The 22,450-nt window shown below is 42.8% G+C and overlaps 1 protein-coding gene across 2 annotated transcripts in view; it reads right to left on the bottom strand.

Moving 5' to 3' along the window:
- LOC127422526 (membrane-associated phosphatidylinositol transfer protein 3-like) overlaps nt 1-22,450 on the bottom strand; it is a 209,006-nt gene that overhangs the window by 110,777 nt on the left and 75,779 nt on the right. For both annotated transcript variants that reach the window (XR_007894193.1, XM_051666122.1), the window contains exon 4: nt 3,560-3,630. Coding sequence is in view for 1 of the 2 variants with exons in the window: in XM_051666122.1 (XP_051522082.1) it covers nt 3,560-3,630 (71 nt within the window). In the remaining variant the exon portion in view is untranslated. The remainder of the gene's footprint in view (nt 1-3,559; nt 3,631-22,450) is intronic.

Here is a 22,450-nt window from a genome sequence, read left to right on the forward strand (position 1 = left end):
CTGGATCAGTGGGGAACCTGAGCACTTCCAGGACCGATATCCCGCGATGGAGGAGGGGACATTGGTGTAGATCCCAGAAGCGCCACAGGCAGCCCTCGATAGAGCAGAAGCATACCGGATACCTGTGAGTATTAAAGGGGGTACATACCAAGCCTTGTGGACTCAGGTTGTAATCAAACCTCCATTCACCAAATATTGGTTCAATCTGAGGCTTTGGCTACAGGACGAAGGGCGAAGGTAAGGTGTGCATACGGGTATATTCAAAATGACCCTTTAGTGATGGTAATAATTCAATTTCGGGGACAAAATATAGTGTTGACACTGCGGTTAGTCCCCGCCTCACCCATCCACTAATTTTGGGTACGAACTGGCTGGAATTTACAACTTTATTGAGGGGAATTTGTGTGGATGGGTCCTGTAATAAAGTGTATCAGTGTGTGATTCAATGGCTGGGGAGGCGGTGCCAGAGCCGTTTATATCAGCTCCACATCAGAATGATGCAAGGGAGGTGGAAGCCATGGCTCCCCCCACACTTAGAGGATTCCTTGCAGGGGATTTCCCTCTGGAGAAGATGTGAGACGAAACCCTTAGGCATGCCTTTCACCATGTTAAAGTGATTGATGGTCAACACCTCCAGCCAAACATTGCGCTATCATACCTGTATTTTTCGATTATTAAGGATCGGTTGTATCGAGTGACGCAGGACACTCAGACAAAAGAAGGTACAACCCAATTGTTAGTACCGAAGAGCCGTCAGGAAATATTATTCTAGACAGCTCATTATATTCTGATGGTGGGTCACTTAGAGCAGGTGGTGCGTGGCATGCCATGAATGTCAGATGGTGAATCCTGCAGCCACACCAAAAGCGCAATTGCACCCCCTTTCATTGATTGAGATCCCCTTTCTTGAGAATTGGCATGGACCTTGTCAGGCCATTGGAGCGGACGGCACGCAGGCATCGCTTTGTGTTGGTTCTGGTGGACTATGCAACACGATATCCGGAAGCAGTGCCTCTGCGCAACATCTCAGCACGCAGTGTTGCGGAGGCATTCTTCAGAAAAATCTCCCGAGTGGGGATTCCGAAAGAAATCTTCACTGATTAGGGCACTATGATTATGTCACCTACACTACGCGAACTGTACGAATTATTGGGGATTAAATTGATTCGGACCAGCGTTTACCATCCCCAAACGGATGGCTTGGTCAACAATTTAATCAGACACTTAAGAATATGATTTGTAAGTTCGTGCACGAAGATGCTCGAAATTGGGACAAGTGGCTCGAACCCCTATTATCTGCAGTTCAAGAAGTCCCGCAAGCCTCCATGGGGTTCTCCCCATTTGAATTATTGTATGAGCATCGACTGCACGGTGTGCTCAAAATCCTACGGGAAAATTGGGAGGAGGGCAAAATTAAATTCAATGCATTCTTGACCTGAGAGCAAAACTCCACACACTGGGGCAACTGACACAGAAGAATTTGCTCCAGGCTCAAGAACATCAAAGCCAGCTGTATAATTGGGGTACTTGGCTATGGGAATTTGCACCCACATCGAGCTCTAAATTACTCGTTAAGTGGCAAGGACCCTCTGAGGTCACATGGCGAGTCAAGGAAATCGATGAGGTTAAAGGAACAGATACAGGCGGAGCACGTTAGACTTACCACCTCAATCTCCTAAAACCTTGGAGAGAGGTGGTCCCCGTGACTTTGGCGACGGTGGTCCCGGAGAGGGAGGATATCCGAACTTAAAAGCCACCGATCGAGTCACCCTGGTCACTTGTGGAAACCACCTCTCACCGTCACAAGCCACGGAGGTGGCCAGGTTTCAAGGAGAATTCTCCGACATGTCCTCGCATCTTCCCGGTTGTACGAATCTCATAGAGCACCATATCAAAACGGCCCCAGGGGTAGTGGTACGCTGTTGCCCTTATCGATTACCCGAACACAAGAATTAAAGGCAATGCTATATATGGGGTAATAGAAGAATCCCACAGTGACTGAGCCAGCACGGTGGTGCTGATTCCAAAGAGTGACAGCTCAGTCCGTTTCTATGTGGATTATAGAAATGTCAATACAGTGTCTAAATTTGATGCGTACCCAATGCCCCGGATTGATGAACTGCTCAGTCGGTTAGGCACAGCTTGCTTTTATTCAACTTTGGATTTAACGAAGAGATACTGGCAGATCCCCTTAACTCCTATGTCCCATGAAAAGACGGCATTTTCCACACAGTTTGGATTACACCAATTCGTGACGCATCCGTTCGGTTTGCTCGGGGCCCCGGCTACGTTTTAGCGACTCTTGGACCAAATCCTCAGACCGCACGCTGCTTATGCTGCTGCCTATCTGGATGATATCATTATTTACAGTAATGATTGGCAGCGGCACCTATAGCATCTGAGGGCTGTCCTGAGGTCGTTGAGATGAGCGAGACTCACGGCAAACCCAAAGAAGTGTGCAATTGGGCGGGTGGAATTACAGTATCTGGGCTTCCACTTGAGTCATGGACAGGCCCCAAATTAATAAGACCGCAGTGATTGCAGCCTGCCCGAGACCTAAGACCAAGGACTGGCTGGCTATTACCGTAGGTTTGTGCCTAACTATTTGACCATCACCAGCCCGCTGACTGGTCTGACTAATAAGGGGGCACTGGATCCGGTCCAGTGGACAGAGCCATGTCAGCAGGCATTCACACAAGTGAAAGCTGCACTTTGTGGCGGGCTGCTGTTACACTCTCGATTTCTCTCTTTCTTTTTTCTTACAGACTGACGCATCGGACAGTGGGTTGGGGGCCGTGTTGTCCCAGTTGGTTGAGTGGGAGGAGCACCCGGTGCTGTACATCAGCAGGAAACTCTCGGTGAGGGAGGCGAAGTACAGCACCATCTAGGAGGAATGTCTGGCCATCAAGTGGATTGTCCTGACCTTTCGGTACAACCTACCGGGATGGGCCTTCACCCTCTGTTCGGACCACGCCCCGCTCCAGTGGCTCCATCGCATGAAAAATGCCAACGCGCAGATCACCCATTGGTATCTGGTTCTTCAGTCTTTTAAGTTCGAGGTGGTCCACAGGCCCGGGGTGCAGATGGCTGTGGCGAATTTCCTCTCCAGGAATGCGTGGGGGAGGGTTAAGTGACAGGCCGGGCGATGGGGATATGTGGTGGTGGGGGCGTTGTTGAGTGCCAGTTTGTGAATGGAGAGTGAATTCGGGAGACGAGAGCGGGCAGGATTGTCACCTATGGGAAATTATCTCTGACAGCTGTTTTGTGTTACAGTGAGAGCTGGAGGGAGATAAAGGAGCAGTCAGAGCCACAGAGAAGAGAGAGGAGCTAGAGTCCAGAGACAATGCTGACTGTGTTAAAGAGAATTACTTTTGTGTTTATCATTGAGCGAGTGTTTTTGTGTTGGTGTGTGCGTGGAAAGCAACATGTAATAAACAACGTTAAAGAGTGCGAGCTGGTTTGCGCTTCCTCGTTTTCCCTGAGACTGACCTGAGACCTGTCACACCTGGATTCTATACGAATTATGCATTATACTGAATATTCAAAAAGACTATCTTACCTCAGCTTCCTCTAGACCATCAATGCTGGTCTGGGGGACACATTTTGGCCTCCTTACATGGTACAGGCTCTCTGACCCCATTCATATAAGAGCATGAGATGGATAGACAGGAGGATATATATATATAGAGAGAGAGAGAGAGAGAGAGAGAAAGAGATTATAGCTACTTTGCACAGCAAAATGAACCACAAATGATTATTGATCCTACGAAGCGTGCTCATCCCACTTTCATTAATGATATTAGCTTCCATTAACTCTCCTCTTAAGACAACACAGAAAATGTAGTGCTATTATTAAAAAACTTACACTGGTACTTTTAAATTTCAAAACAAGTCAATAACAAAGCAGATATAGCATAGGATTTGTATCAGACAAACACACCATTTTTATGTCAGTTGGTGTCACAAAAAAAGGGCTAAATGATAAGGATGGCTAACTGCCAGCGTGAGAGAGTTTCAAGCCAGTTGATGGAACAGTCCTTACATTCTTATTTTCCAACAATTTGCTCATTTGTTGCTTTTCGTGGATGTTTACAACACTGCATATGTCACCAAGGAAACAATATCTAGCTAGAAGTTCTGTTGGAATATTGGGAGTGACTTCTGATGGTCTTGAAAGATGTTAGAAAATGTCAGTGTAGGGTAAGTTACTAAAAAAATTTATCAACTACAAATGACTAATTACTTCTTGCAAAAAAATTCAATGGAAGTAAACAATTCACAGAAATTTTTGTTTGATCAACATAACTAATTCTATATTTCCTCCATTGTTCATTGTCCCATTTATCTCTTACTAGCTGTGTTTCCTTCCAAGATGTAAATTTTATTTATGTGAAAAACTGCAAAAACAATGTCCGAATAAAGCCGTGTTTCCATCCCATGTGTTCAAAGAAAAAATAAAATCGTCTCTTCCTGAGAAATTGTAGCTATTGTGACTTTTTTATTAATAACATACTTACGGTTTAGAGCATGTAGACAAAACACTATAAATATTTTTGTCTGATGTCTGGGAGCAACAGCGTGTCACACAGTTCTAGGAGCATGTGTGTGCGTTGCTTATACATTATATTATAGATCCACATAGTCCCAGAAAATACATATTTTTCAAAAAGTGTCAATAAACCTGCCCTTCAGCACAGTTCAAATTTGTAGTCGACTTATTTGCTCTGCAAACTCCATGCAGGCTTTGGATTTTCCAGTAGGGGTGGGAAAAAATGTTTTATTCAGTTACAAATCACGATTCTTGAGACAAACTACTTTAAAATCGTCTCTGTGATGACAAATCGATTTAAAAAATAAATACACATTTAGTTTAATGCAAATACAATGATTGATAAATAAATATAGGTTAATAATAAGCTATATTTGTGCAGAGTTCAGCACGAACAGGTTTTCTCTATGCGAAGTTTAGTCTCTTTAATTCTTTACATTTATTTGTTTAATGCACAGCTGCCACAAACATCAAAGCGCCCCTTGTTCACTGTCAGACGTTCCCTGCTGTGATCAATGTTCTTGTTATGTATAATCCACAGGTTTATTTGTGAGGTGTTGTGAAATGTATTTGTCAGGAATCGTTCTGCAGATTTGGTCTGACACTGATAATAATAATTAATTTAGCAGTAAAAAGGCTCATCAAACTGTTCAATGCAGTGAACTACATGTTGCGCCCCCATATTTATAATCTAAAAGCTGTGCACTTCTGAATGCGCAGCAAGGATTGCCGTGTCATGAGCTCCAGATACACTGAAGAGTGTCTGTGTCCAGGAGTCACATAAGCCCATTGAAGCACGTCATTTAGCGTCCAGGATGCGCATAAGAAGTTTTTCCAGACACTGTTATTTCAGGATAACCAGTCCTGGTTGGTCCTCTGGTTAGTGAATTAATTATTCTATCACATGACTTTTTTTATATGCATCTTGTATTCCTAATAAATTCAAAAGGAGTTTATTCAGTAAATGTGTTTCCATCATGGTTTATTCAAATTCCATTTAACAAATAAAAAATATATATAAAAATATATAAATCTATCTATCTATATCTATTACAAAACAAATAACAAACAAATAACAAACTTCAGTAACAAAAGAGAGGGAAGAAGAAAAACAGACAGGGATGTTCTCACATGCAGCCTTTGAGTGTCTCTGAGTCTCCAAACAAGAACACAGGCCTCCAGCAAAAATCATTCCACCTCACCTTCATCATTCCACGCTCTATCAGAGTAGTTTCCCCACTCTGTTCTTCCACCCGACATATTCACACTTTCATGTTCTAGCACTCCTGTTCTGGCTCACCTCCAGACACTCTTTCAGCATGAAGCTTGTGCCCATACCCTCTCACCAGTTTTCACCAGTCTCTCCGCTTTAAAGAGGAAATGTTCGACACTTGCACAACAGCAAGGTGACAAGTCAGTGGAGAACTTGCCCTATGTCTAACTACAGGTCTAATTGAAATAAGTGGTCACTGGCTCATTAAGTCATGAAAAGCAGCCCATCTGCAGGGGAGGACCGTTTAAAGGAGGATAATGTAGTACGATGGACTTCAGTATAAAAAAAATAAATAAAAAAAACTGGTTAAACGTGAACGTTTAATGGGGAGAAACCATAAAGGGTTGCTCTTTATTATTTCAAATTAGTAAAAGGTAAAGCAATTCAGTTTTGAAACTTTGCACTGGAATAATAACAAAATCCACAAAATGTATAACTGTCAAAATTATGGAGAATAAAAGCCCTATCACACTCTCACTGCTGTGAAAAGAGCACCGAATCCCCTCTTATTATTTTAACCGCATCAAATTGCTAATATTTTTTTCAATTGTGCAACTCTGCAACACTTAAATTTACAGAACAGTTGCAAAATCGCTAATTACACATGCAGCTGTGGTTCTGTGAATTCTGGATGACCGCCAGAGGCAGTATAAACACTATTGGATTATCGCAGCGCCAGTCAGATAGGTCAAGAGAATATACCAACAAAGTAATGTAGTGACATATGCTGAGCCCTGGGGGTTATAAGCCACAGTAGCTCAGCACTCTGCCTCGGTATGCCTTTCTCGCACATTCCGAGTGACTAAGAACTCTGGTGATCATCCGGAATTCACAGAACCACAGTTACACGTGTAACTAGCATTCTGTTTCATTCCTACTGACCTCCAGAGGCTGTGTAAACACTACTGGATGACACATACCAACACAGTCATGAGGAATGCCACCCACCTGATGAAAAATTAAGGCCGCTCCTGAAGAACTGCAGAACTCATGGCATAAGCAGCAACGTTGACCTTATAAAACCTGGAAAACGTGCATGGAGAAGCCCAGGTAGCAGCAGTGCAGATGTCCTCCAAGGAAACTCCTCTAAAAACAGCCCATGAAGATGAGATGGCCCTAGTGGAATGACAAGTTAGACCCCAGGGCAATGGTTTCCCTGCTGCCTTGTAAGCCAGTGTAATAGTTTCCACTATCCAGTTCGACAATCTCTGCTTCGACACTGGAGCACCTTTCTTCACACCACCATAGCAGAAAAATAACTGGTCTGACTATCTAAATTGAGCAGTAGTGTCCACACAACACTTCAAGGCACGAACAGGACACAAAAGTTGAGCACTTGAATCAGACCCTGAAGAAGTCTGAAAAGAGGCCAGTTCAATGTGCTGGTTTATGAACTGAGGAAGAAGGACTTTTGGAAGAAAAGGAGGATTGGGTCATAGGACCACCCCGGAGTCATCCGGCAACCAACGCAAGCACAATTCGCTAACAGACAGTGTGTGCAACTCACTGACTCATTTCACAGAAGTAATAGCCAACAAAAAAGCAGTCTTCAAGGATAACCATTTAATGCTTTGCAAGGGCTCAAACTGCAAAGGAATGCAAGCACGAGTGGCAAATCCCACACAGGAAATAGAGGATTCCGAGCAGGCTTCAGATGGCGTACACCCTTCAGAAAACTGCAGACAAGACTGTGAGATCCAAGAGAAGATCCCCCAACTGGAACATGATATGCAGAAATCACAGCGACATACACTTTCAACATGGAAGCTGCTTTGCCCTCCTCCAGTAAATGTTGAAGAAAGCTTAAGATGCTCGGAATGTCACACATTGCAGGATCGAGCCCCTGCTCCTCACACCATGCAGAAAAAAGCTTCCAATGGGGAGCATAAATTTGTCGTGTGGAAGAAGCCCTAGCATTGGAGATGGTGTTAATAACTGCAGGGTCACAATGCTCCAGAGAAGGATTTAACCCAATGGCCAGATCCAAAGCTGCAGACAAGTTGGATCTGGGTGCCAGACGCTGGCCTCCAGCTGGGAGAGGAGGTCCTTCCTGGGGGGAAGCTTCCATGGATTGCCTGTCAGAAGTCTCAGCAACAAAGGAAACAATGGTCTGGCTGGTCACCGCGATGCCACGAGTAGCACTCTGTGCTTGCACAGGGAGATCCTGTGTAACGTCTCCCATAACAGAGGGATAGGTGGGAATGCATATAGTAGGCAGTTTGGCCATTCCTGGCCCAAGGGACTGGACACTTCTGTCTTTGAGAACCATAAGTGAGTGAGTGGTCATCTCTGAAGCAAAAAGATCCACCTCTGCTCTTCCAAATCATAGCCAGATCTCCTGCACTACATCTGGATGAAATCTCCATTCTCCTGGATGTACTCGATCCCTGGAAAGAGCATCCGCTGTCTGGTTGCATGCTCCCGAAATATGAGCTGCCCTCAGTGAAGCGAGTCGCGGCTGACACCATGTCAGGATCTCGTGAGTAAGCTGTAGAGACCTGCGGGATTTCGTGCCACCCTGGTGGTTCAGATGGAACACTGTTGAGGTAAAGTAAACCCAGGGGAATCACCACTGTAGCAGCCGTTAACATCCCTATTAGTCGTAGGACCACCCGGTACTGCAAAGACACACCCGGGTGAAAGTAAGCCAGGAGTTGCAGAATGTTCGTCACACATTCCTGAGACAGGGAGGCAGACATTAGGTGGGAATTCAGGGTCATTCCTATGAACGTAGTTGTCAGTGTTGGAATCAGACAGCTCTTTTTCTCGTTCACAGAAAAACCCAACTTCTGCACGTGTCTCAAAAGCAGTCTGGAGTCTTGCACAGCCTGCCGTTTTGTGTGGGCACAAAGAAGCCAGTCGTCCAGATAAGGCATAATACACATACCTCTCATCTAAAGAGGCGACAGAGCTGCGCACACACACCTTGTGAAGACGCGAGGAGCAAGGGAAAGACCGAAAGGTATAACTTTGAACTGGTTGGCTTGATTCAGGAAACTGAAACGCAGAAACTTTCTGTGATGAACAGCAATTGGGACGTGAAAGTATGCATCTTTCAGGTCGACACTTACAAACCAATCGTCTGCTGCCAAAGACCGAAGAACATCAGCTGTGCACAGCATTCGAAAAGGAAGGACCTTCAGGAACAAATTCAGATGCCTCAAATCAAGAATTGGGCGGAAACCACCGTCCTTCTTCAGAACAAGAAAATATGTTGAATAGAACCCATCTCCCTGAACGAGGGGATGAACTTTTTCTATGGCTCTCTTCTCTAACAGTGAACGAATTTCCTGAGAGAGAGCCATTGAACGAACTGCGTCTCTGACAACCATAGGAACAATTCTTGAAAATCTAGGAGGCTGGCATCCAAACTGTAGAGTATATCCCCTGCTCAGAGTCGTCAAAACCCAGGGGTCTGCTGTGTTGGTCCTCCAGTACTCCAGCTGTTCTATTGAAAAACGATCGACCGCCGGCCTGAGTGTCTCAGGCTTTATGTGTGCGACTTTTAGTGGTCGTGGGGGGGGACAATGACGGGGTCTTCCTGGCAAATGTCGATGAGGTGGCAGAAAAACTCTAGCTCTATTTCCGGAGCACAACTCACCCCGATGGAATCTGCTTCAGCCATAGATGCTAGCGTCTGAGCAATCTTTGAGTGCTGCTTAGGTGGACCAGAACCTGTGAGGGAGTTTGAAAATTCAGCCACAGAACCTTTACATGGTGGCATGGCAAAAGAAGTCTCAGCTGTGGCCTGCCTGAAAAAAATTTTGGTCTCGGCAGATTGGACAGGTGACTCATCAAGTCCTAGATAAGCAATTGCCATTCGAAGCATGGCCAAAGTATCATCAGAAGAGGACTGGGCCTGTCCAGATGACTGAACTGACCCCCCACTAGACCTCTCCACTGCTGGATAACCAGTGAAAACATCCTGAGGTAATGGTTGTGCAGCAACATCCACAGAATCCGCATGATCAAGAAAAAAAGAATCCAAAGCACTCATAGAAAGCATATCCAAGACAGAATCATGTGAAAAACAAGGAGAATCAAGAAACTCTTCCCCAGCTCCCTGATTCTGAACATTCTCATCCTCCTGTGTCATCTTCACAGGTATAGCAGATGTGACGGGCTGAAGCGAGTGAAGCAGGCATTTCAGCTCTGCCATCTCTGAAGAAAGCACAGAAACCGTCTTAGAAAATGAATTTTCCTCGACACGCAAATGTTCATCACTTCACGATGTGGCCCTCTTCTTAGATGGGAGGGGAGCGCCGGTTGCCGCAGATGCCCTGCACTTCTGAGTGCGCGAAGGGGCTACATCTAACTGCCCGAGTTTCACCGTTGAATTAGGGTCTAACTCAGCAAGACGGAGCCGTTGTTCCGACATAGGTAAAAGACTGCAGTGCAGACACGGGTCCGTAAGAGCCTCTCTCAGATGCTGAACACCCAAACACAACGGGAAGATGTCATGACTGTTGTCCGGGAGGAGATTATTAGGGCACAGCTTACAAGTCAGTGGGAAACCAGTGGCAATCAAGCTGTGAGCCATAGTTACTCGCTAATAATACCTTCGGATAGCACCGTAAGGTTTAAAGTCAAGCGGAATGATTGTAATGAAGCAACAAGACAGGCAAGAAAAATAATAAAAATAATATGATTCCTCCGGGTGAACCGACAGGTAATGCCAACAAACAAGAAAGAGAAAATATATCTAAAATGGCCGATGGATTGAACTGAGGGGCACAGAGTATAACATAAATTTGAGGAAAAACACTCAGAACAACTGAATAGATAATGATTACATCAATGATTACGTCAACAGGAGACCGGAAAACACCAGCCACCGGATTGCACCAAGAGGCACAGAGTGTTACTGATGAAAAGCAATGAAAACTCACCAAAATGCAGCTAAAATACTCCAAATCCATTGAAGTGGCGTAGATGCGCACTGACCCAGCTTGTGAGGATGATATCTCGCTGCTCTTGTAAGCTGCAATTGACAGCGCAAATATATCACTTAACCAAAAACAACCTATCTCAACCAGGCGAGAAAGCGATAGAGGCAGAATGCTGAGCTACTGTGGCTTATAACCCCCAGGGCTCAGCATACGTCACTACGTGACTTTGTTGATATATTCTTTCAACCTATCTGGCATCTCGCTGCGATAATCAAATAGTGTTTACACTGCCCCTGGCCGTCAGTAGGAATGAAACAGAACTAATCTTATCATTTTGTAATGTGAAAACATAATTTGAAAACCAGAGCCCATTAAGAGTTTGTACAAACAAACTCAGCATCGATTCTTAAACCATCCAGAGAACCACTCAGACACATGTGGGAACCCGCATGTATTGTATGAGGACCACCAAGATGATGTCATGACGATCCTGAGCCGCTATGACATCAAACAGACTGGCCGATAATAGACCTGACTGCCTCTCTTAATGGCATATTCATTCACTTCCAAATCACTGGGTCTCCAAGGAGCAATTGTATTCATGCAAAAGCAGCACCCAACTGCAGAAAACCCTCCCTATAGAGAGAGCCTCTGCTCATCCTAGCTGCAAGGCTTTCATTCACAGCCACTCCAGCAAAGAAAACTGCCGGGGCAGAGAGCTGTTCTCTCCAGTGCTTAACACTGTACACACTGCCAATCAGCCACTGCATTATCAGGCTCAGTGACACACTTCTGCTATTGCCTGCAAAATTTAGCCGCAAGCAGCAGTTATAAGGGCCAAGCTAATATAAAGCAATTAATGTTGCAGATAGCACAATGTGAGGTCTCGGGCATCACCACAAGCAAATTCCTCACACCAGTCTCAGAGGGACTCGAACACTCGACTGGGGTTTTGCAATGTTAGCTCGATGCTTTATACACTGTGCCACTCAGCTCACATAGCTCAACATTTGGTACTTAAATTTTGCCTTAAGTGTCCCTAGATGATATACGCCAAATTTTGTGCGAATTGGACATACGGCCTAAGAGGATTTTGAAAAAATGCCAGGAAATTGTGACAATGGTAACCATTTGAACTATGCTGAATTTTGTTTCTAGGACATACAGTTCAAAAGTTAAGCATAAACGTGTGTGCAAATTTGAACAGTTGGTGGCGCTACAGGATTTGAGCCAGAGGCTCCAAATTTGCCACAAGGAAAGTTCAGACTCTCGCCTACAAGAATGCCAAATGTAAAAACTTTTTACTTATGGATCTATGGGCTGCCACAGACTTCCAGTCAGAGAAAGAATAATAATAAATACAGCCACAAGCGACTATTGTCGGGGGCCAAGCACATATGGCGAGATGACCAAAACAAACAAATTTGTCAGAAAAGATCCTGTGGATGCTGTGGACAGCCATTTTGGTGCAACATTTCACCTGCTTTGAGCACAGTTGCAAAAATATGATTGTCTTAAGTTATAGCACCCCCTAGCATAAAGAAATGAATGAAAATCATTATGTTACCTCAGAGTGCTCTCTTGTCCATATGTACAAAGATATAAGCAAATTAGTCATTATAGGCCATGGCCAAAACATATTTGCTTATATCTTTGGAATGCTTTGACGCATCAAAATTATTTTGATAATTTTGTCAGGAGGGTCTGTAGATAATACATACCAAGTTTTGTGAGAATTGGGCAAACAGCCTGGGACGAGTTCAAAAAAGTAGGTTTTTCAAATAAATCGAAATTGTAAAAAAAAGTTTCTTGCAGAAATGGAAATTCAAGTGACCACATTATTGTGGGGCACTGGTGGATTCAGAGAAGCTACAAATTTGTATTGTAGCCTATATGGTTCCAGAGTTATGAGCAAAAACGCAAATTAGCTAATTATACTGCCACCGTGTGGCTGACTGTCACAAAATTTGATATGCGGCTTCGAGTTGACACCCTGCTTGTGTGAAGTAATTTCCATAACCCTCGGCCATTCCCAATACGAGTTATAAGGTGCTGAAATTTGATTGGCCGTTGGCAGCCATTTTTGTTAATTTGTCAAATCGAAATTAAAGTGTTTAGATCTCCGAAAAAGCAACGACATACGGACACATGAACCACTCCAGTGAACCGAGATGGCTGGATGGATATTTCTGGTAATAACTGTAGCACACATCTTATCTCTGGTAGGTAAATGGAATTTATGCAAACAAATAGTACATTTGAGAGGTAGAGCTCTAAAAGTGACATACAAGAGACCGCTCCCATTAAAATGAATGAAGCTGCACAAGTCATTTAGTTGTACATTTAGTCATATAGCAGACGCTTTAATCCAGAAGAGCCAAGAAAAGTATTTATCATTTTATCAATTTAAGAATATGTTAGCATTTGAGCAAAAGAAGATGCATATTTAATTTAAACTTTGTCACTCAAACAGCTGTAAAGTTATGACAGTTTTTTAGTTGTAGTGCCCCCTAGGGGTGAAATTGTACAAAACTTTACTGACATCTTCTAAACCTCCTGTTGACTATGTATACCGAGTTTGGTTACTTCTGGAGTTTGCATTGAGCAGATATTGATAAATTACTCAAATTGCGTTAAAACGAAGAAATTATATCATTAATATCTTCGGAAAGATTTCAAGCGTAGAAATTCCTTTGATAACTTTTTGTCAGAGGGGTCAGTAGGTGATGTATACCAAATGATGTGCTAATCAGACAAATGGTCTAAGAGGAATTCGAAAAGATGGAAATGAAATCGGAGAAATACATTTTGTAGGGCATTACTTAAGGAATCAGACGGAAAATAATTTTGATTCTAGCCCTTACGGTTGCAGAGATATGAGTCAAAATGTAAAAGTGTTTATTATAGTACCACCTAGGGTCAGATGGGTGTGTGTTTGTGTGCCTGAGTAGTGGGGGGATTTGGGATCATCCTGCCAAGTTTGGTGTCTCCACGACTTACAGTCTCTGAAGACCAGATGCTTTTAGGCCAGAAAAAAAAAAAGAAGAAGAAGAAAAAGTAGAATATCAGTACAATTACAATAGGGTTCCCCCCTAAAAAGAACACTAACAGATACAACAGGGGCTCCGCACTTTCAGTGCTTGGCCGCTAAATATAGCCGCAAGTGGAAATCACAGGGGGCCAAGCACACATGGACCTTATTCACAGAAGTGCCATATTTGATTTTTGATGGGGATGAAAACGAGACTGTGAGGGACAGACTTACAGTGCATTCAGAAAGTATTCAGACCCCTTATTTTTTTCACATTTTGTTATGGTGCAGCCACCTGCTAAAATGCTAACAGTGTAATAAAAGTATATAATACAAATATAACAACTTACTGAGATCAGCTGCAGAGGACACTGGCGAATCGGTGTTTATCTCGAGTGTGACTGGTTGAATTCAATGCTCCGGTTAGTTAGCAGGCTGGTCGGTGTCTGAGCCCAAAACATCACTGCTCCATCCTGTCGCTTTTGCTTATGTCCGTCTTATGGTCCCTGTACTCCCTTAAATTTTTTTCAATTTGTTTATGATTTGGTCAATTGTCCGATCGAAGGTGGCGTGCATCATTTCGTGCTGTATCTTAATTCTCATAGAGTATTTATTTCCTTTGCGATCTCTCTAGTTTAGCTTGGAACTTCGTAAATACCATATTGCAAGTAGAGCACTCGTTTTGTCGTGTTACTTTTGATGTCTGATAATTTTGTGGGTTTTTTATTGTTGTTATAGAGTGAAATACTCCTTGCTGCAGATGGTAGCTACTGTTGTTGTTTGGGAAAACTTTTTTTGAAGACTTTCAAGGATTTCTTATCTTGTGCCTACCTCTAGTGGACAAAATTGGCACTACATCCTGCATCTCTTCTTCACTGGTGAATTAAATCATTTTGATGTGTTGCTGACAACGGAAATTAAAATAAATTTGGCACGTGTCATCAGACTGTCCAAATGTGTATGACCAAAATTACCAAACTGAACAGAATATATCCTGTGGATCACTGACACTTTTGTTTTGGTGTCAAATTTCAATTTCCATCCATCCAAGTTTGGCGTTTCTAGGACTTATGGTTTTTGTTGCCCAGACAGACAGACAGCTAGATAAGGACATTTTTACAAATAAATTGGTGGTTATTCTTAGTATGGATCTGCACTTAAGAGTACTTCATGAGGAAAACAACACAGATTCTGCAGCAGGGGCTTCATTCCAGAGCAGAGACTTCAGCACAGAGAACAACCACAGTTTAGTCTCAGTTGAGCTCAAAAGGTGCAAATGTGATGGCAAAGAGATGAGGAGAAAAGGACAAAAAGCAAAAACCACAGCACAATAAAATTACAAGGTAGGTGCAGAGAAAAATGAAAGACAGAGTATTGATCCAGCCCCAGATTCCTTGCAGCCTCTGCTCCAGATTGTCACTCCTCCATAATTCAATGAAAACATTTTGTTCTTATTCACTCTGCTTGGCAGTTGCCTGTCTCTCTTGCTTTAGCTCATGTCCTTTATTTCCCACAGCTAGCTCAGTCAACCAGCTCTACCCCCTGCAGATTTAGAGCATCTTGTATAGAGAAACACAAGCGAGAGGGAGAGAAATAGAGACAGAGAGAGCAATTAGAGAGAGAGAGATAGTGCGAGACAGAGAGAGAGAGAATGAGGGAGAGCATGTGAAGAATGTGACAGAGAAAGAAAGACATACAAGAGATCGATAGAGAAAATTTTGACCACTCCATGCAATATCATTTATTTTTTTAGTGTTGGGGAAGCTACTCTGAAACTGTGGCTTCCCAAGTTACAAACAAACTCATGATTTAGAGTAGTTAAACTCTACAGTCAAGCTGCTCTAAAAGTAGTTAGCTGCACTCGGATTGCAATAAGAGTAGCATTTATCTAACACAACTTCAAAAAGGGGACAGAAGAGCGGCAGCGGCAGTTTTGCGGAGGAAAACGCCTTGTTAATGAGGTTAACGGAGAATGGCCAGACTGGGTTGAGCTGACAGAAAGGCTATGGTAACTCGGATAATCACTCTGTACAATTGTAGTGAGCAGAATAGCATCTCAGAATGTACAACATGTTGAACCTTGAGGCGGATGGGTTACAGCAGCAGAAGACCAATTTATTAGTCAGGCAATTTATTAGGACCACAGTGTTCCTTTTAAAGTGCTCAGTGAGTGTATATCTGAGTAGAAAAATTAACAGCTACCTCACAGGGGACTTCTGTACAAGGACACAATCGAATCAGTGAATCTTTTGAACTGCATGACTTACATGAACCATCTAAACAAACTGGTTAACTGCAATGAGTTTCTATATTTCTAGCTACTATCACACATCTGAAATTGAAATTAATTTAGCAGTGTTGCGGTCTTTAGTTAGTTACCTACCAACACTTATCAAATCTAACTCTTCACATGAACAAAGCATAAAAAGCTTTAAAAAAAAGACAACGGGGCTGGAAAAACAAAAAACATAAAAATAAAAATGAATCAACCAACAATGCAAAGAGACCCATTCCTTCAAATTCAAAGACACTAATCTTTTTTTGAAGGGCACAATTCCTGCTAAACGCGAACTCGCACTGCATTCCAGATGTGAAAATTCACCCTCAGAAGGGAACTTTGAAGGGAGAACAATTATGATAGTCATGCAGTAATATCGCTTCAAACTGAATTTCCAATAAAAATTACTTAAAAAGGTGAGTTCTGAATGACTCTCATTTTTGAGCCCCACAACTTTTAGCCTTTCAAAACTCTTAACAGTGGATGGTAAAGTCTTTGATGGGAATAATGTATAGGGATGATCACTTCTGAATGGAACGCACCTCATTCAAAACAACAGTGGGCACTTCATTCAGTGACTTCAACACAATAAACGTTACTAACATTAACATGATTGTCATGAAATGCCATTATTAAAATGTGGACCATGTTGGATGCTCCCTGGATGCCTGGAACTAATGGAAATTAAAGTGTTTAGATCTCTGAAAAAGCAATGACATATGGACATATGAACCACTCCAGTGAACCGAGACGGCTGGATGGATATTTGCCGTAATAACTGTAGCACACACCTTATCTCTGGTAGGTAAATGGAATTTATGCAAACAAATAGTACATTTGAGAGGTAGAGCTCTAAAAGTGACTATCGCTCCCATTAAATGAATGAAGCTGCACAAGTCATTTAGTTGTACATTAAGTCATATAGCAGATGCTTTTATATCAGAAGAGCCAAGAAAAGTATTTTTATCATTAAAAAGGAAATTTTTACCTTGTCCACAGGTCACATATACAGCTTTATTGAAGGGCTTCATTGATTATAACAGATGTGATCCAATATTCCCCACCTTGCCACCGAGGAAATAATTGTGAGCATCTAAACTACGATTTCATCGCCGCTCTTGCTTAGATGCGCTCAGTTTCAACAACACATCTGGATAACTCACTTCAGGTAAACGTTTGATGTTCTTTGATAAAAATGTGTTTTTATCACCTGCTGTGAGAGAGGTTGATAGAGGGAAAGAAAACACAGAAACAGAGATTGAAAGAGATGGAGAGAGGGGGATGTTTACGATATGAATTGAAAGCCATGATAAACATGACCACATTGCCAAAAATATCATCTGGGTTGACAGCGGCCGCAGGCTGCCTTTAACTCAGAGATATGTTAAACTCATGCAGAGGCTGAACAGAACGGTGAAGAGTACAACTCAACCGAAGAGAGATAATATCATCACATACAGTATATCCAGCCCTGACTTATTTGCAATCTGTAGTTCATTGCCTTCAGTCGTTATAGCTGAGGTGTGAAGGCTCTGAGCTAGCCCAGAGAAAAGATGGTCCATTTATACCACGTCAGTCAAACTGAACTAATAAAGGCTAGATCTCTTTTTTGTAATTTGCATCTCATAAGCCGTGAGTCAGATAAGGTGTGTGTGTAAATACATAAGAAATCAGAGAGCAAGTTAGCCAGTGATTGTAGAAGGAAAGAGTGACTGTGATATCACTTTCCATTCACCTTTTTTAGCACTGCAGAAGCAAGCGGTTGCAATTCATGGCAATTGTGACAAAGTTCCATTGTCATTAGTAGCAATGTAAATAACTAGAAGTATAATAATATCAGAATTTAGTGGTGTGGCCACTAAATCACATAACCACAGGAAGTACAGCAGAATAACATGCTAATGTAGGATAATTTTGTAACCTCAGCATTTATAGTTAAAGAATAAGTCGATCATTCACTTGTTGCTGTGTGTTGTTTTGAAGAGACGATAATAAAATCGCCTTCTTACTTTACAGAGAGTGTGACGATGCAGTATTCTCAGGTCTCTATGTAAACCTCCATTCATGTGTAGCTTCATAACTTCCGATGAAGCCTTTATTTATTTATTTATTTATTTATTTCCAAAGGTATTTTATAAGCCATGCTGAATGCAAGATCTGTGTGTCTATTTACTATACAAGAAAGAGAGAATGGTTTCTGACAAGAAAGGAGAGAATAACACATTTATAATGTGTGCCAAGATAAAACAAGATTTTCATGCAATTTTGATGCAATGAAAGTTGAAAAAGCAATTAAAGTGCACGCTGAGTCGAGCTGCTTTTTCCAGCTGCTTTCAGCTCTCTTTCTTCCTCTCTCTACTGGTTGTAAAAAGTTTGTGGTATCCGTGACAGACGGAGCTGATGAGTGTCCGTTTCAGCACCTGATCTCACATTCATTGATAATTCCACAGTTATCTGTCTTTGCAACAGTGTGCGATGAAACGATGACAAAATGTGATAAACTGTAAAACTATATGCGCTCCAAACCAATGTGTTTATGAAAATAATAATTAATTATAATAATATGATGATGTATAATGTAGTATTTTTGTATTCCTATAATAGCTGGAAGTGGCTTATACCTGAAGAGGTCACATTCAAGGTTAATAAGAACCGTGCCATAGTTACATTGAAATATAAGGGTGATAGGACCCATTTGCCTTCCTGTTTCTGTCAAGTTGAAATGTGTGTATGAAATATGATATAGCAGGCTTTTATGATAGAGAAGGCTTTGAAAATACTGAAAATAAAATTTTATAAGACATATTTAATGTGTGAACTGATACTTATATGTATTTTTATATATGCAGCCTGCTCTGTCATTATAAAGATGATTTCATTGTTTTACATTACAAGCTATAATGATGTCATCTTAAATTATTCATATTGTATTTGATGTGCTGAATTGTTTTCATCATGGTTGACATTTGGTATCTCTGAAAAGCTCAGTGAGTCCTCTTAAGACACACCAAGATTTACTGCTGTGGCAAGTTTGAGCTAAAAGAGACTTCAATAACAAAACTCCTAGGTTTCAGGAGGATGATGACCTTTAAAGCCTGATTTATCAAATATGATACAAAAAAAATTATAAAAATAATATAATTTTCTGACAACATTATAAAAAAATAACATAGCTTATGAGGTGGTTGGAAAAAATAAGATATTGATATTTTATTTTCACACACAAAAGTGTGTGGTACATAATTATTGATTAAACTAGATACATAAAGTTTGTCTCGACTGTAAGACTGTCACAAAAATGATCTGCATCACTTCCGGGAAAGTCAAAGAACTCTGCGAGAACCAACGTCATAAAACTCACACAGAGGAGCATCTCCACCTGAGAAAACACACCCCACTGATTGGGGACCATAAAACGCAAATCACACTCACATCTGCTCTCTCTCTCTCACCTCAGGTTACTTTAAGGACACTAAAAACTAAGTTATGACTTATCCTGTTCTGTAATGTAAAAGGTTTGCTGATCATACATGTTTGGTGTCATTCAAGAGGTCTCAGTGCAACTGGTAAAACGGTCTCATTCCCTTTCAGCAAAGTCAAACCACAAGTAAGATTTAAGAACTTAGTAAAATACAGTATTCTATCTGGGGCATGCCCCTCCCAAGTCTCACACAGAGACCAGATGCTGTATGCAGATTAGGTGCATTCTTTGTAAACATCAAACAACCTACTCAATCAAAGGTCGACTTACAACTCCCTAAATTGTAAACCAAATCCTAAATAACATCAAACATACACATCTGAAACAACAATAGAATCGTTTGGTACTTAAGGAAGGATGGCAGAGAAGCTTGAGGAATCTGTAAGCCAGATCTCCCATGCTCCGTCATTTGCATGTAGTTTTTTCTCTACCAGGTATTTCTTATTATTGATACATTTTTGAAAGAATCTGTAAGCAGATCTCCCATGCTGTACCACTGCATGTAGTTTTGTCAGGTATGTTTCTTTGACTTGTCTTTTATTTTTAGTAATGCTTGTTTATTCTGATCATGTGAAATTGGCTTTGATTTGAATTTCTGCAACAATGTTTTATATCCTACCTGACAAATAAATTGTTATTATTTGATTTATTCTGAATTCCTCTGAAATCATTACTGGAGCTTTAATATAGGAGGAAGCCATTTAAAGACTCTCAGTTTGAATTTAAACCACTCAGGACAACCAGGTAGGACAACCACCTAGGACAAACCGGGTAGGATTTGAATTTCATTAGACCATACTAGAGCTTTAATATAGGAGAAACCACTCAGGACAACAAGGTAGGATAACCACCTAGGACAACCGGGTAGGAGAAAGCCATTTAAAAGACTCTCAGTCACTGCTCACCGCCCGTCTTAGCAAGTTGTATGTACGTGACTATGCGGCAATATCCTCTGGTTATGAGATAAGCCAAACCAGACGATATTAGTTAACCCTACAACCGCTGACTAAGAACGGAACTGGCTATCCGTTTTCGGGAGGTTTACGTAATTTAATAACGGCCGGCGTAAGTCTCCAAAGATCGAAAGGATAATGAATAGAAGAGGATTTAGAGTAACCAATAACCTGAAAATGTTAAATTAAAAGAATGATCAGAAATTAATTAGAGCTTAAATATAAATTAGAGGTCAACTTAAAATTAGAGTCAGATTAATATAAAATTGGAGTCAGATCAAGTGAATAACGGAATCAAATGTGTGAATAAACAATAACTGCTTTACTTCAGCGCTCAGAAAAGACAGAACAACGCAGAGACCTTCAAGGGCAATTTATTGAAGTTCCACTCCGGAACGGATAGAAAATCATCCTTTTTTACAAGACAAACTATAATCTTACCTTGACAAAGCTTTGTCTGAAAATGTAAAATAGTTATAAACATTTTAACTTTTTTAAAAAGTACAATGTGGCAGCAGGGGTGTGGTCGAGCATCCGTCTGGAGAGAGAGAAAGCGATAAGGGCGCTTACACCCGAGCTAGATTATGTCTAACACCTGTCTCTAATTCCAGTGAGCATGGGGAGAGCGGCATATAAACGGCCACGCCACCAGCAGAGAGAGTCTGGCACAAGGGAGCCTTCAGTGCTCATAGAAGCTGATGTGTTTATGTTTGTGAAGCTAATGCGTTTATGTGCGTGAAACTAGTGAGTTTGAGTGCCTACGTGCCTCTGAAACTGTTGAGTTTGTAAAGCTGCAAAGCATTGAAGTTGACAATTAAAAGCCTTACCCGAGTCTGGAAAAACCCCCTTCCCTGTGTCCTCCTTCCCTTCTGTTTGTGGAGTCCTTCCCACTGGTGCAGCAACCCGGGTTTAAAGTTGCAGGAAGTACGCCCCATGGAGTCCTCGCAGTTGGCGGAGATCCTCCAGTCCCTTGCCGGCCTACACCAGTCCTACCAACAATCTCTGTTTGAGCTTCGCCAAGACCAAGATCGCCGGTTCTTCGAGATCCTACGAGCTCAAGCAGAGGACCTGCATGCGATCTGGAGCCTCCTCAGCCAGAAGAGAGCCCCAGCCATGACCCCCATGACAACCACACCCCCCTGCGACCCAGAAGCCTTCCTCGATCTTTTCGCACGAACTGCGGAGATCTGGGGCTGGCTGCATGATATCTCCCGTTGCTGTCTGGGGAAGCCCAGCTTGCTGCTCAACAACTGCCGGCGGCTAACCTCCTGGCTTATGAGGACCTGAAGAAGTCCATCCTGCAGCGGGGTGATTGCAGTCCAGAACAGTACCACCAGCTCTTTCGATCCATGAAACTGGAGAGGACCGGCCGCCTGTTTGCTTTCTCCCAACGGCTCCGAGATGCATGCCAGAAATGTCTGCTGGAGGGGGATCGCGACGTCATGGGAGTGATCGACCAGGTGGTGCTGGAGCAGCTAATCTATCGACTGCCAAAAGAAACGGCGGAGTGGGTCCAGTGCCACCGCCCAGCATCACTGGAGGAAGCTGTCTGACTGGCAGAGGACCATATGGCAGCGCACCCGAGGGCGGAACAGCCCTTCTACTCTCTCTCCCCTCCCCCTGTGTGTTCCCCGTTCTCTTCCCCCTCCCCTCTACCCTCTCACTCTGCTCTCTCTCCAGAGGCCATTCCTGCCCCGCGGAGGCGAGGAGCCCCGCCACCAAGGCCAGTTCCCCACGCGCAGGGATTTGCACCGCCCCCAGCATCTACAGCGCCCCGCCACTCTCCACCTCAGGTGGAAGTGTCCGCTGACACTGGTGCGGGCGTGGTGCCTGGGCCAGCCTGCTGGAGTTGCAGGGATCCGGGACAATTCCGGGATCAATGCCCTGTGATGGAGCTGGGGACGGTGGTCCGGATCCCCGACACACCGCAGGCTGCCCCCACAACTGGGCCGGAGCGTACCGGATATCGGTAAGTGTCAAGGGGGGTACTCACCAA

Source organism: Myxocyprinus asiaticus, chromosome 31, assembly GCF_019703515.2.
Source record: "Myxocyprinus asiaticus isolate MX2 ecotype Aquarium Trade chromosome 31, UBuf_Myxa_2, whole genome shotgun sequence".
Taxonomy (NCBI): Eukaryota; Metazoa; Chordata; class Actinopteri; order Cypriniformes; family Catostomidae; genus Myxocyprinus; species Myxocyprinus asiaticus.